Here is a 14,866-nt window from a genome sequence, read left to right as displayed (position 1 = left end):
CCAGATCTTTCACCCGCTGTGCCACCAGGGAACTCCCTCACCAGATTTTAATTTGCACACAGTCCCGTTTGGCTATAGTCTCTACTAATCCGCCCGGTCTCCCCCCACCTATTCTCACCTCTCTTCCCTTACTTGCCAAACCCTTCTAAGCCTAACATGACCCCATCTGGGAAGCCGCCCTCTAACTAATCTGAAGAAGGTATGGTCATGCATAGACCCAGTCAACGGTGCCACAGCAGATGCTTAACAGCGTGATTAAAACTGGGGTCAACTCCCCAGAACCATCCCCATCCTTTCGACTTCCTTCCCCTCCAACTTCGAGGCGCTGTTCAATGCGAGGCCTCACAAACCTAAAAGAGATTCTGCAGGGGCATCAGCACAGTGACATCTTATTTCGCTGCCAATCAACCTCACCCCCCATAACTCCGAATACCATATTCCCCTGCATCCAAGGCCCGGCATTTCAACTACACATGTATCGCCTTCTCAAGGACACTAAGAATCTGTCTTAGAATTGATGAAACATATTGGCTTGGCTCAATCTGCTCGAGTTTCTTTCCAGGAGCTGCCGGGTAGAGGAGGAGTCTCTGCCTTCTTCTGGCCTCCACCTGGCCCAGCTCGGGCCCCAGGCTCCTCCCTCACAAAGCCCCCCGGACGCCTCCAGCCCCCAGAGAGGCCCCCCCGTCTCTGAACTCCACCTGCACCACACGCTTCGGTCTGTGCTAAGCTGCCGTGCTAACCAACCGAGCCAGGTGTTACTCCGCGTTCCTTTCTGGCTCTCTGGGTTCTGCCTTACATCCCTTTTGAAACCCTTCAGAGGTTCTGGATCTAGCATCCAGCAAGCACTCAGGAGACAGCTGCTACCCGACTGAAAACAAAGACATGGGAGGAAGAAGATGAGTGTCTGAGAAGGAATGCGGGCTGCGGTGGAGGCGGGAGCGCAGGGCCAGGCTGGCGCGGGGGCCTCACCTTCATCCAGCACTTCTCCACCAGGCCGCTGCTTCCCGCATCCCGCACCTTGAGGTAGCAGTAGACCGCGCGGCTGAACTCTCCGGCCTGCTCCCACTGCCGTGCTTGTTCCACCAGCCCCTCCATGCCCCTGTGGACATGGGAGCACTCGGGACCGGGACCGGGAATGGGGGCAGGCAGCGAAGCCAATCCTGTGCACACCCTCGGACCCACCCCCGGCCCTGCCAACATCTCCTGGTCCCCAGGCTTCATACCTGGCCCCCTTCTTAGTAGCTTCCCGCTCATACTCTTCCTGCAGAGCCTCCAGCTGGCCAGGCACGTAGTCCTTGCAGATCCGCAGGGCATCGCTCCACAACCCAGCCTCCTGTGCAGATTTCCAGGTATGAGGAGAGCAGAGGCAGGCATGACAGCCTGCCACTGCCACACAGGTGCCAGGGCCCACTGAGCCCTGTGTCCTTGGGCCTCTCTTCCTCTTGTCTCCTTCCGCCTCCCCAGTGCTAACCTCCCGAGAGGGTTCTCAGTACCAGGGTCCAGCGAGGTGCCCTGGGGACTCTCACAGCCTGTCGCCTCCCCTCCCGGCCCTGAATCTGGTGCTCCACCTTGTAGAAGGTGAGGGCCAGGCCCGGCCTCTGGGCCCGAAGCAGCAGCCCTTCTGCTTTCTGGAAGTCCTTCTCCTCCAAGGCCCCCCGGGCCTGCCCCACGAGCACCTCGGCGACGCTCTCCGGGTCGTGAGCCTCGGCCACGCGCTGAGCTGCCTCCCAGTCCTGGTTATGGACAAACCTGCTCCCAGACGAGGACAGAGAGGAGGCTGAGTAGGGGACTGAGGCCTCAGCGGGGAGAGGCAAACAGCCAGGTCACGAGGGGGATTTACTACGAGGTTCCGATGCAGGTGGAGATCCTGGGGCTGAGTCTGGGAGGACAGGACCAAGGAGTTTATGGGGCGACTCACATGAGGACGGCTTCCTTGGGTTTACCGGCCCTGATGAACTCAGCTTCTGCCTCTTCAAATTTCCCCTGGAGGGAGGGAGAGGCAGTCGGATGTGTCGGCAAGAAGACTGGCCTCACGGGGGCCGGGAGCCAGGAGCCAGCGGGGGTGAATGCCTGGGCTAGGGGACGGGACGGAGGGCCCTGTGCTCAGGCTCAAAAGCGATGGAGAAGAAGCACACGCATACCTCGTCTTCCAGGTACATAGCGTATCTGAGATGAATCTCCGGGGTTTTGTGCTTGAGGGCCAGCCGAGAGAGTTCAAAAGCGAATTCAAAGGAGCTGCAATGGGAGGTGTGGACAAGGGTTGCCTACGCTATAGCTCCTTTCATAAGAGAAAAAGAAAAACAGAGCAGGGATTGAGGGGACGAAAGGGGACAGATAAATACGGTCGATACCAAGTGACCGAGAAGCAGAGCGAGCACTGGGCTGACCGGGAGGAGGGACTCCTGCTGCTCCGGGCACCTCCTCCTGAGCCCTATCCACGCGAGCAGAAAAACTGGCTTCCAGAAACAAGGGGAACCACCTGCAGAATCGGACTTGGTGCAGGATTACTACCGGCTTAACATTTGCTCAAGAAAAGCTCCTTTGGGGCAGAAGACCCGAAGAGGTGTGTTTCCAAAGATATACCGATGGCCAACATGAAACCATGAAAAGAACCATCGAAGACACGCAAGTCCAAACCACGCTAACACGTCACGCCCGTCGGAATGGCTATCATCAAAAAAGCCCTACACAGAATAACTGTTCGTGAGCATGTGGGGAAAAGGAAAACCCTCCTGCACTGCTGGTGGGAATATGATTTGGTACAGCCGCCAAATCATCTACAAGGATACGTTGGTACAGAACAGGGGAAACGCCGGATGGAGGGTCCTCAGGAAACCAAAAAAATAGGAGTTCTCTTGTGGTGCAGTGGGTTAAGGATCCGGCATTTTCACTGCTGGGGCTTGGGTCACTGCTATGTAGGTTCGATCCTTAGTCTGGGAACATCCATGTACTACGGGCATGGCCAAAAACGAAAACAAACAAAAAACCCTCAAAGATAAAATAGGATCCGACAATTCCACTCTTGGGTATACATCCGAAGAAACAAAAACACGAATTTGAAAAGATACACGCACCCCAATGTTCACAGGAACACTATGTACAACAGCCAAGACAGGCAAGCGACAGAAATTCCATCAACAAAGAATGGATAAAGAAGATGTATGTACACACACACACACACACACAAACACGTGCGAATACTATTTTGCCATAAAAAAGAAAATTTGGCAAAAACACGGACAGTCCTGGAGGATATTATGCTTCATGAAGTAAGTCAGAGAGAGGACAAGTACTGTATGTCATCACTTATATGTGGAATCTAAAAAATTAAATGAACAAATGAATATAACGAAACAAACAGACTCACACATTTAGAGAACAAACTAGTGGTTTTCAGTGGGGAGAGAGAGGGGGGAGGGCCAAGACGGGTAGGAAATTAAGGGGTACAAACTACTGAGTATAAAAAATAAACTACAAGGAAAAAAACTACGAGGATACATTGTACAGAACAGGGGAAACAGCCAATATTTTATGATAATCTTTTTTTTTTTTTTGTCTTTTTAGGTCCACACCCGCAGCACATGGAGGTTCCCAGGCTGGGGTTGAATCGGAGCTGCAGTTGCTGGCCTACATCACAGCTCACGGCAATGCGGGATCTGAACCACATCTGTGACCTATACCACAGCTCACGGCAACACCGGATCCTTAACCTACTGAGTGAGGTCAGGGATCGAACCTGTCCTCATGGATACCAGTCAGATTCATTTTCGCTGAGCCACGACAGGAACTCCCTAATAATTTTAAGTGGAGTTAATCTATAAAAACACTGAATCACCATGATGGACACCTGAAACTAATATAATACTGTAAATCAACTATACTTCAAAAAATTAATTAATTTTAAAAAGAAAAGCTCATTTTGCATTTAATGGAATCACACTTCTATGACTCAGAAGTAAGTTATTGGCTCAGTGCATTTTAGCTTTTTTTTTTGGCTATGCTCACAGCATGTGGAAGTGCCCAGGATTGAACCCACTGGTCACAGCAGCGATCTGAGCCACTGCAGTGACAATGCCAGATCCTTAACCTGCTGCACCACAGGAGAACTCCCTGTTTTAGCTTGAAAAGCTGTTCTCTCTCCACCTTTCTCCTTAGAAGAGCCAAAGCTTAAATAAACACCAGTCAGAGCCCCCAGGGAACAGGAACGGGAACAGAGTTACTAACTCATTTGTGCCTCTATCATGCTCTTCCCGGGGGGCTCTCCTTAGTGCCGTTTCTTCACCCTTGTGTTCTGGCAGCGGCACACAGTGGCCTGATGGTGGATCTTGGTTCTCAGACCAGGGATTGAACCTGGGCTGCAGTGGTGAAAGTGCCAAGTTCTAAACACTAGACCACCAGGGAACTCCCCACATTTCTTCGCTCTTGCCTCAGCTGCTAGAAATGCTTTTCAGTTATACCTCCACCTTCTTTCTGGGTACAGAGGTTCCAGCTGGAACGGGGCCAGTGAAGAGAAGGCTTGGGGCCTCACCAGTTGTCGGCAGCGTGGTCAATAGCAGCTTCCAAGAGTCCCAGCTTATTGAGCAGCCTAACTGCAGCCTCTCCTCCCAGGCTCTTCGCCCACAGGTAAGCCACGTGTTTGTGGGCGTTTGCGCCTCCGTGAGCCTTGGCCACCTGGAAAACAAAGCCACTTGGCTGCTCCCTTCTCGTCCCTGACCTGACCTCAGCTTTGGACAAGGATCAGGTCACCCTCCTACAACAGCAGGAAGAGGGTGAAGTCTCAGGGTCTATGAACCTACTTAGAGTGTCCAAGGTTGGATTTCAGGTGATGTACAAACCATTAAAATTGTATGTGAGGAGTTCCCACAGTGGCTCAGCGGTAACAAACCCGACCAGTATCCATGAAGACACAGGTGCGATCCCTGGCCTCGCTCAGTGGGTTAAGGATCCGGCGTTGCTCTGAGCTGTGGCGCAGGTTGCAGACACGGCTCAGATCCCGTGTTGCTGTGGCTGTGCTGTAGGACAGCAGCTGCGGCTCCAAGTTGACCCCTAGCCTGGGAACCTCTATAGGCTGCTGGTTCGGCCCTAAAAAGCAGGAAAGATGGTAATAAGATGATGAAATCATGTGTGAAATTTCGTGTGTAGGTGTGGACGTTTTTCAGAGACACCCGTGACCAGTTTGGAACTAGTTAAGTGAGAGTGGGAAAGAGGGGGGATGTACCAGGAATGCTACGAGCGTCTTACCCGGTAGGCCTCTTCCCAAAGCCCACTGGACCGGTACATGTTCACCGTGGCCTTCCACTCCTCGGCCTCGAGGTAGTGATACTCGGCCTCCTGAAGTCGGCCTTCGGCCTCCAGCTCCTGGGGAAAGGGGGGTCAGAATGGAGGCGGGGAGTGGAGCCTGTCTGGGGAAGAGATGGGCAGGGCAGAGGGGCTCACCTTGCCCAGGTGCAGGTGCGTGTCACTCAGGAGATCTGGGTGATGCTTCCCTACGAGGCGGATCATATCGTCATACAACTTGTGCTTTTTGAACATGGTGATGGCAAGATCCGGCTCTTCCACTGTCACATACAGCCTGGGGGCAGGAGACATACCTGTGGCCTGCTAGACCCAGAGTCCTGCTACAAGAGTCATTCCGAAGAGATCCTGTCACCGCCTTCCGGGCAGAGGGCACATATCTGCGGACCCCATCCTTCCCTCTAGCCCTGGAGCCCCCCGTCTCCTGCCAGGCCTCCCCTGGGGCCACAGCTCACCTTTCAGCCTCTCGGTACTTGCCCTGCTTCTCCATCTCCTGGGCCTGGGTGATGTACAGCGCCGACACGTCTTCTGGTCTCATGCACTTCATCGCCAGCTGTGCGGACACACAGAGCCAGGCTAGCCTCAGGCACAGGTCCCGAGAGCAACAGAGAGAAAGGCCAGCAGACAGGGAGGGGGGGGCATCAGGGGCGCCTGTTCTCGCAGAAACTCTGAACCCTCCCGTCAGCCAAGGAGTGGTTACTGCCACGCTCCTGGTCAGTTCAGGGAATCCCAGGTCCATAAGGAGCCGAAGAAGAACCACGTTCTGCTAAGGCAGGAGGGCTGGGGGCACCCGCTCCCACTGTCCTCCTCCTCCTGTCCCACTGGGTCCCAGCAGCAGGACTGGGAACCGCCAGCAGTGACTAGAGCTTCAGCAGGGGTGTTCGAGACGCCCCAGCCCCCCAAGCCCATCTGCTCTCCTCAGAATCGCAGGTCTGGGAACAAGGGCCTTTCCTCATCCTTGCCCTGCCCTATGGCCAGAGCTCAAAGTCACCCAGACGGGCCTTTGGTGCTTTGTCAGCTGTCAGGGAAGGCGGTGAAGTGGGGAGATGAAGGCAAGTGGCGACACAACGCAAAGGCGGAAGTCTCTTCTCACGAACGCCCCCGGTTCACCACCTTGTGGGCTTGCTCCCAGCGGCCAGCCTGGGTGTACATGTCGATGGCGTCTTTGGTCCGGTCTCCCTTCGTGTAAAGCTCCTCGGCAATCTGGGGTTGAGACAGGTGGGGGTAAGGGGTCAGGGGCCAGAAGACCCTCAGCGGGGCCGGAGCAGAGCCTGGGTCACAGAGGAGACAGGGGCTCCAGGTGTTTTTACTGTTTGGAACCAAGAGCAGCTCAAAGCAGTATGAGGACATGGGAGCCGGAGGAGCCCTCAGGCTTCTGCAATGCGAGAGGGGCCCTGCTGAAACTCTGGGGGGGTTATTCGTGAAGCATCGCCCCGCTGGCACGGGAAGAGAGCTAGAGGCCGGCTTTACGCCTCTGGGAGTGGGAGAGGTCTCTGTCGTGTTAGAGGGAAAAGGGGGAAGTAAACCTGTTCCCTCCCGTGCCGGGTGGCGAGGCTGTGGGGCCCCGGAAAGGAGGATTCGGTGAGCTGGCCGCCCCTCCTGCGCTGGGTTCCCTCCTCAGCGGGGGCTGCGGCGCTTTGGGCTGCAGGAAGGGCCTCCTCCTCACCTCGTACTCCTGCAGAGAAGCGTAGTGTTGCGCCACACGAGGATAGTATTTGGCCGCAATGGTCCGATCCTGCAGATCTAAAATATAAATGGCCTTCTTCCACTGGCGGGCGCCCAGGGCGGCCTCAATGGCCTTGATGGAGCACCTGGCGGAGTGGGGACGGGCATAGAGACGCGTGAGGAGAGTGGGAAACGGATGGAGGCAGAGACACCCAAGCATCCTGCCACCTCCATTCCGAGGTCTCTCTCCCCGAGGAAGGCCTGGGGGCCCTGACCTGCCCCCTCGCCTCGCACCTCGTGCCCTCGTCTCCACTGTGCCCCCCGTGCCACCGCACCTGGCTTCAATGTAGTGGTTGATGGCCGCATCAAGCTGCTTCTGCTGCACCAAGTGGTCCCCCCACGCCTCCTCCAGTCTCACCACCTCCACGGGGAAGGCTGATCGGGCCAGCTCCACCGCTGCCGGAGACAAAGAGGGCACTCGGCTCAGACTTCCAGGAATGAGCCTCAGGAAAAGGGAGACAGAGAAATGAGGCTGGAACACAGGTGAGAAGCAGAGGGCTGGGGGAGAGCAGAAGCCGGGCAGCCTGAACAGATGCACGCAGAGGTGCTGGGGGACGGTTTGGGCAACGGGGCCAGAAGACCCTCAGCCCAAAGAGGGGTGGCGCGTGGCCAGTACCTTTCATGAATGCGTTGCCTTTACAGTAGCACTCGAGGGCCTGCTGTGGGTTTCGAATCTTCTCAAAGAGATCGCCTGCCTGTTAAGACACCTGGCATTACTACAAAGATCCCCCGCTACCGAACAATCAAGTCTCAGCCCCCAGAGGAGGAGACTCAGCCACCAGTCAGGGAGGGCGACATGCTCTGAGACTCTTCTGGGCGGGAGAGCGGCCCTGAGCCCTGGGGATAAGGGACAGGGGGAGGAGGCCAGCCTACCCTTTCATACAGTTCGCCCTTGATGAGGGCTGCGGTGATGCGCTCCACCAGGTCCGTGTTGGCCAGCAGTTCCTCTCGGGTCAGCACCAGCCGAGCAGCCTTGGCAGGCAGCCCGGCTTTGAGGTAGAGGCTGATGGCCGCTAGCCCATCCCCTTGGCTCTCCTGAAGTTCACCTGCTCGCTCCTCTTGCTGAGTGTCCATCAGCCACTGGTAGTAGCCCCGGCGCAGGTTCTCTAGGGCTGGGTGCCCCTGGACAGGCAGCAGAAAAGAACCAGAAGTCACATCCCTGCCTCCTGACCCGCTGTTTCCCATGCTTCTCCAGTCCCACAGTGACAACGGAAATCCTCCCGGTCGCTGAGGTCTTAACTCCTCACCATGTGAGGTCTCAGCCCCAACCCTGTTCCAGTTCCTCTAGCCGCCCCGAAGAGAGGCGGTTTCTAATACTGGTGGACTCGAGTTCCCCACAGTTGTGGGGAAAAGGGAATTGGTACCTTGGCCTCGGCCACAGCAATACACTCATCCCAGCGATGTAGCTCCTGGTACATGGCCATGGCCTCCTCGACAGCGTTCTAAGGGAACCAGGACGGAAGGCAGAGGGACACCAGGAAGAGACGAGATCAGAAATCAGCAAGCTCTCCTCGGCCTGGCTAAGATGCCAACCCCTGTGTACCAAAAGCCTCACCCTTTACTTCTGCACAAGCAGAGGACACTTTGGTGTGAAATCAAAAGAAGCTCAAGCTTCAGGGCACCTTATTTGCATGGGCTCCACCAAGGCAGTTTTTCTTAAAGAGGGCTCTTCAAATTGTATAAGCTTTGGAAGGATCGCAGTGGGTAAGATCGGTATCACTGAGGCTAATTAAGCTTTGGGCCTCACAGAATCTGGCCCCAACTCCATGCACAAGAATTGCAGAGACAGGATCTGGAGGGGAGCGGGGAGAGAGCTGACGTCTTACGAAAGAAAGGAGCGGCTGTAAGGACTACCACAGAGGAGGGCATCACGGAGGAGTGAAATCAACCTTTCTCAAAGTTCTCCCCAAACCGCTGGGAGCCCAGATGCCAGGGCTCACTCCTCCTCCCCTGAGGGTGAGTCGCTTCCCCCCCCCACCCCCGATCCCCTCTTCCATCCAGCTCCTCTGCTCCCATTACCTGTTCCAAGAAGATCATCTCAGCCAGCTTGTAGTTTTTCTCCAGCATGGCTAGACGTGCTCGGACCTGATAAAAGTCTGTTCCTTCTCCACCCTGTGGGGAAAAGGAGGGTCCAGTTATTCCGCTGGTGCTGCAGGAGCCATTCTGTCTCTGTGGGCTGAGACAGGAAGGCCAGGAGACATGGGGGCTAAAAGACTTTGGAAGCTGAAAATCTTCATGGGGCTTCGAGGTTTGGCAGGCAATTCCAAAATGGTCCGACTTGAGAGTGGCCGTGGAGTGAGCAGCGGAGGGGACATTAGCCATGGCTGGAAAGCAAAGAGTCATGGGGCTGAGTGACTGAAGGAATTAGAAGAATACTTGCATATTCCTGAGACACTTGGTCTGCAATCTCATTGGTCTCACGTAGAAATCGAGCTTTTGCTACATGGCCCAAAGCAGAAAAGCACCTATGGTATGGAAGCAATAACGGTAATTTTATTATAGGATCATTGCTCATTCATGGGTTCAGCAGCTACATACTGGGCATCTGAAATATGCCAGGCACCATTCTTGCCACTGGAGACACAAAGGGGATAAGACAGATGAGGGCCCTGCTCTCAGGGAACTTACTTTCTTTAGGAAACAAATAAACAAAGATAATTTGGGAGAATGAAAGATGAAACTAAGGGGACTCCTTCAGTTGGTGTCAGAGAGGGCCTATTTGAGGAGCTGACATTTGAGCTGAGACCTGTCTACAAGAAAAAGCCAATCCTGGCAAGATGGGGAAAAACCGTTCCAGGCAGAAGAGCTAGTGAAAGGCTCTGAGGCAGGAGTGAGCTGGGCACACTGCAAGGGACAAAGGGATGCCAGTGTGTCTGGAGACAAATGGGCCAGTACCTGATATGAGAAGGAAGCTGAGGCCAAATATTATAGGGCCTTAGGACATGGCAAGGGGTGGAGGTTTATATTAAGTACGGCAGTAAGCTACTAGAAGGTTCTGAGCAAGAAAATGATATAATCTAATTCATGTTTTTAAAAAATCACCTCAGCTGCTACGGGATGAACGGATCACAGAGGGGTAACATCAGTATCAGTGAGGCTAATTCAAAGGCTTTTGCACCACTGCAGGTAGGAGGAAGTGGTGGCCAGTTCTAGGGTGGAGACAGCAGTATCCGGCAATTAAGAGATTCGGGATACGTCTTTTTTTTTTTTTTTTTTTTTTTTTTTTTGTCTTTTTAGGGCCGCACCTGCTGCATACAGAGGTTCCCAGGCTAGGGGTTGAATCGGAGCTGCAGGTGCCAGCCTATACTACAGCAATGCGGGATACAGGCCACTTCTGCATCCTACACCACAGCTCATGGCAAGGCTGGATCCTTAACCCACTGATCGAGGCCAGGGATTGAAACTGCGTCCTCATGGATGCTAGTCAGATTCATTTCTGCTGAGCCACGGTAGGAACTCCAGGATGTGTTTTAAAGACCCTGGATCAGAGTCCCTAGGACTGGCTGACAGTCTGTGGGGGGATGGGAAAAAAGGGACCAAGAGTGACTCTGCCAAAAGAGCAGCAGCTGACATTTAGACATTTAATGAGCACTTCCAACCTGGGCTCTGCACAGACTCTCTCATCTGCTCTTCCCTGCCATTACTATTCTGCTTTACTAGTTGGCAAGGCAAGTTCTGTTATCACCCCCATTTTACAGAGAGAAAAAGGAGAAACCAAGGCTTGGGAAGGTTAAGTTACACGGTTGGGAAATGGAGCAAGATTTGAAATCAGGGAGTTCTCATCATGGAGCAGCGGAAATGAACCTGACTAGGAACCATGAGGTGGCAGGTTCGATCCCTGGCCTCACTCTGTGGGGTAAAAATCCGGTGTTGCCGTGAGCTGTGGTGTAGGTTGCTGACATGGCTCGGATCCCCTGTTGCTGGGGCTCTGGTGTAGGCTGGCAGCTGTAGCTCCAATAGGACCCTTAGCCTGGGAACCTCCATGTGCCACGGGAGTGGCCCTAAAAAGACAAAAAAAAAAAAAAAACCCACAGAATATTTGAAATCAGAGTCTGGAGCCATGTCTGTCCTATTAATCACACCCCATACCATACTTAGAATAGACACCTCAACCCGAGGATTGTAAGGTATGAGTGAAGACAAAGAAAGACACCCTCCCGTGCTCTAGGACGGGACTGTACTGCGGACGGTTCTATGATATGTATTGGCGTGGGCGTGGGAAGGGAAGGGAAGCGATGCGGGGACACTGGGCAGGAGCAGCCCGTGGGGAAGGCACCCACGTGGCCGCCCCTCCCGGTTGGCACCCCAGTTCTGCAGCCCCTCTCACCTCTCAGCAATGTGTAGCTGCTTTGCTTCGAGCGACAGCTTACTCAAGGTTTTCCACATCGCTTCTGTTTCCGGGGTCATCTCCAGAGTCTCCAAGAAGGTTGTCGCCCTGGACAGGGAAGGAAGCAGAGCACAAGGAAAGAGCCGAGGGTCAGGAAGACACCGAGGGCCACTGCGATGGGATGCGGGGGGGTGGGGTGGGAGCCAATCTTTGCCCCTTGGTCTCATCTCCCGGGATCACCAGTCCTCTTCGCACGAGGCCATTTCGCCGCCCACCCCGGGTCGGGGCCTCTTCTCTCAGAATCAGACGCTCCCGCCAGCCTGCGGGTCGTCAGCCCAGCCCCTCACCGCATGTAGTCGCCATCGTCCACGGCTGTGCCAAACTCAACGAGGCCCTCATCCAGCGTGTAGGCAACGGTCGTCACACCTTCGGTCACCATCACCTCGGTCTTTCCCCCGCCCCGCTCCAGACCGACGACGTCCCCCTGCCAAAAGCCACGCCCCCCGCCCCGCCAGGATTTCAGGGTAGTGTTTTCAAGGACTCACTGCAGAAAAGACCCACCCTCGTCCAGCCCTGGTGCTCGCACACTCAGGGAACAGCAGTGGCCCCTGTTTTTCTAACATTTACTTTCAGGCAGGCTGATAAAAACCCCCTGTCTGTGGTACTATTCTGGGGTTAAAGTACACTCCTAACTATGATGGGGATAAGGTGACAAAATGTGGCATCCACTTCTGCTTCCAGCAGTACCTTGACTCAGTATTTTTTTTTTTTTTTTGTCTTTTGTCTTGTGAGGGTTGCTCCCTCGGCATATGGAGGTTCCCAGACTAGGGGTTGAATCGGAGCTGAAGCCGCCGGCCTATGCCACAGCCACAGCAACGCCAGATCCGAGCCTCGTCTGCAACCTGCAGCACAGCTCACGGCAACTCAGGATCCTTAACCCACTGATCAAGGCCAGGGATTGGACCTGCAACCAACCTAGTCGGTTTCGTTTCCGCTGCACCACGATGGGAACTCCATGACTCAGTATTTTTAAAGACCATCCTGTTAAAATTCAACTTGAACCTGCAGCACATAGACGTTCCGGGGCTAGGGGTCGAATTGGAGCTGCAGCTGCCAGCCTATGCCACAGCCACAGCCACGCTGGATCCTTAACCCACTGAGCGAGGCCAGGGATGGAACCCGCGTCCTCATGGATATGAGTCGGATTCGTTTCCGCTGTGCCATGATGGGAACTCTCTGGAACATACTTATTAAGGTACTGCTGAATTCAGCTGAAGGAATCATGAGGAGTGCTTCCTACTCCCTCTCCCACGCTCCCCTCCGCAAAAACGAAGAGGCCAGTGAGCTAAAACCTGAGCAGGCAAAAATGGAAGATGGGCCACCTGGGAAGGGTACAGCCATCCTGGGAAGGGTACAGCATTCAGAGAATAAACTCTGGGTCCTCCTGCAGGATGGGGAGGTCAGATCTGAGGATCTCTCATTGAATCGGGGAGCCTCCCTTCAGGAAAGGAAACCAAAGGGGTGTGGCCATACTAAAAAAAAACAACAACAACAAAAAAACCCCACCCAAAATGGCTAGGCAGATTGAAGATAAAACCTTCTGAAAAATTTAATTATTGAAGTAAAAAATTCAAGAGATGGTCAATCTAGAATTGGGTACTGAGTCCAAGTATCTTTCAAGAGCAAAAGCTCTAAATAAGAACATTTTCAGGTACTCAAAAACGGAGTGTTTATCATCAAAAGACTTTCACTAAAGAAAATTCTAACTGCCTTGGTGAATTCCTGGGGCCACTATGACAGAGACCCATATTCCAAGGGTCTAATATGTCAGGAGCCTGAAGCAGGATGGCGCTGGGGCCCCGTCCCCTGTGGGAAGGGGTCTAGGTGTCCCTTGCCAACTCCATCAAAGATATGATGGGCGGTGGGCAGAGCAAACCAAGCAGCCTTCGAAGCTTCCTCAGGGTTCTAACTAATCCTCTTGACACTAGGTCTGAGGGGCTCTGAGGCTGACATACCCTGATGGAGGACATGGTGACCCGCTCAGGCGCCTCAATGTTGTACCACACACACAAGCTGTTGCGGTTCTGAGCTACCAGCACATCGCTTCCCGGGACCCACTGCACGTAGGAGCAGAAGTTGAGGATCATCGTCTTAGAGCAGCTTTCAATATCGTACAGGTGCAGCTGAAGGAGGGAGATGCAGACAGTACAGTGAAAAGGATACACGGTTGTCTTCTCAGCCTCATTTCCCTAAGATGAAACATGGTGAGCTGGCCCACCAGTCAGGTATGTGCTGAATTTCAAAGCCTACGAACCTGCAACCCAAAACCCTTGAAGTTTGTGTGGAGTTGGTATATTCTGACTCCGGCCAAATAAGAGATGGCCAGTGACCAAAAGAGCAAAGGTCTACCCCCTCGGAGTTTAAGTTAGGTGAAGGTCAGACTTTCACTGTCAGAATAAGTCGGTCCGAGTGACCAGCCTGGATTACAAAAGTTAAGGCCTCCAGACAAAACAAATGGCCTAGAAATGTGTAATGCAGCTTTCACAATGCAATGAAAATGAAATGAAAAATCACCAGAGAGTGGCCCCGAGGTTGAACGCTCTGGTGAGACCCTCCTGAGCTCGGAATCAATAAGGGGCTGGGGGAGACTCATCAAGTCCACCTCCACGCTGTCAGACGAGCGTGGCGGGAGCAGCAGGTGTGGGTAAGGTCAGCTAGGTGTGAGGAAGAGGAATGCACATTTCACGAGGACGTTTCACGAGGGCACAGACTTGTGAACAGTAAGAGAGACACCAACTTCAAATGCCCCTCTGGACTTTGGTGCCATCAAGATACAGGGTCCTTAAGGGTTAAGATGAGATGGGTGGTGACATCGGATACAAAGAATGTTGATTCTTCTGTGCCCTTGGCCATACTAATGTCATAGCCCCAAGAAATTATGTCCCATCCTGCCTCCCACGGTTCCTGATGGCAGCTAGGACCACAACCTTTACGGAGCAATCATGGCTAAGGCCTTAGTAACCCTCCTCACACGAAGTTTCCGGTCCCTGAAGAGAAGCTTGTGTCCAGTCTCATTAAGCTCCAGCCAATCCACACGGCTCTCATGGCTGATGGTGCCAATGTTGTAGCCACCAATCAGATCCACTGCAGAGTAAAGGAAACAGGGGAAGAAGAGAGTCCACACAGGCACACACAAGGCACAAAGGGGCCTGTAAATGTCTGGCTTTAAGAATGTTACAGCAGGGAGTTCTCATCATGGTGCAGAGGAGACGAATCTGACTAGGAACCACGAGGCTGCTGGTTTGACCCCTGGCCTCGCTCGATGGGTTGGGGATCTGGCGTTCTCGTGAGCTGTGGTGTAGGTTGCAGACACAGCACAGATCTGGCTTTGCTATGGCTGTGGTGTAGGCTCACAGCTACAGCTCCAATTCAACCCCTAGCCCGGGAACTTCAATATGCTATGGATGCAGCCATAAAAGAAGACCCCCCCAGCCCCTGCGAAAAAAAAATGCTACCTCA

At 53.8% G+C, this 14,866-nt stretch overlaps 1 protein-coding gene across 3 annotated transcripts in view; it reads right to left on the bottom strand.

Annotated features, from left to right (window-relative positions):
• Nucleotides 1-14,866, bottom strand: part of IFT172 (intraflagellar transport 172) — a 34,517-nt gene that overhangs the window by 6,385 nt on the left and 13,266 nt on the right. For all 3 annotated transcript variants that reach the window (XR_014842393.1, XM_003354889.5, XM_085019725.1), the window contains 21 exons: nt 14,379-14,491; nt 13,363-13,530; nt 11,695-11,831; nt 11,348-11,455; nt 9,401-9,485; nt 9,040-9,132; nt 8,385-8,462; nt 7,894-8,142; nt 7,637-7,715; nt 7,296-7,416; nt 6,962-7,106; nt 6,409-6,498; nt 5,751-5,848; nt 5,437-5,572; nt 5,242-5,358; nt 4,529-4,671; nt 2,142-2,235; nt 1,919-1,983; nt 1,569-1,749; nt 1,224-1,333; nt 970-1,099 (listed from right to left, as the gene is read on the bottom strand). Coding sequence is in view for 2 of the 3 variants with exons in the window: in XM_003354889.5 (XP_003354937.3) it covers nt 970-1,099; nt 1,224-1,333; nt 1,569-1,749; nt 1,919-1,983; nt 2,142-2,235; nt 4,529-4,671; nt 5,242-5,358; nt 5,437-5,572; nt 5,751-5,848; nt 6,409-6,498; nt 6,962-7,106; nt 7,296-7,416; nt 7,637-7,715; nt 7,894-8,142; nt 8,385-8,462; nt 9,040-9,132; nt 9,401-9,485; nt 11,348-11,455; nt 11,695-11,831; nt 13,363-13,530; nt 14,379-14,491 (2,540 nt within the window). In the remaining variant the exon portion in view is untranslated. The remainder of the gene's footprint in view (nt 1-969; nt 1,100-1,223; nt 1,334-1,568; nt 1,750-1,918; nt 1,984-2,141; nt 2,236-4,528; nt 4,672-5,241; nt 5,359-5,436; nt 5,573-5,750; nt 5,849-6,408; nt 6,499-6,961; nt 7,107-7,295; nt 7,417-7,636; nt 7,716-7,893; nt 8,143-8,384; nt 8,463-9,039; nt 9,133-9,400; nt 9,486-11,347; nt 11,456-11,694; nt 11,832-13,362; nt 13,531-14,378; nt 14,492-14,866) is intronic.

The sequence above is a fragment of the Sus scrofa genome, chromosome 3 (genome assembly GCF_054392235.1).
Source record: "Sus scrofa isolate SSC_HxYL_T2T_F1_AM1 chromosome 3, Sscrofa_HxYL_maternal_Yorkshire_Landrace_v2.0, whole genome shotgun sequence".
Classification (NCBI taxonomy): Eukaryota; Metazoa; Chordata; class Mammalia; order Artiodactyla; family Suidae; genus Sus; species Sus scrofa.
The sequence above is the reverse complement of the archived record's forward strand: the minus strand, read 5'-3'. Positions and strand labels throughout refer to the sequence as shown.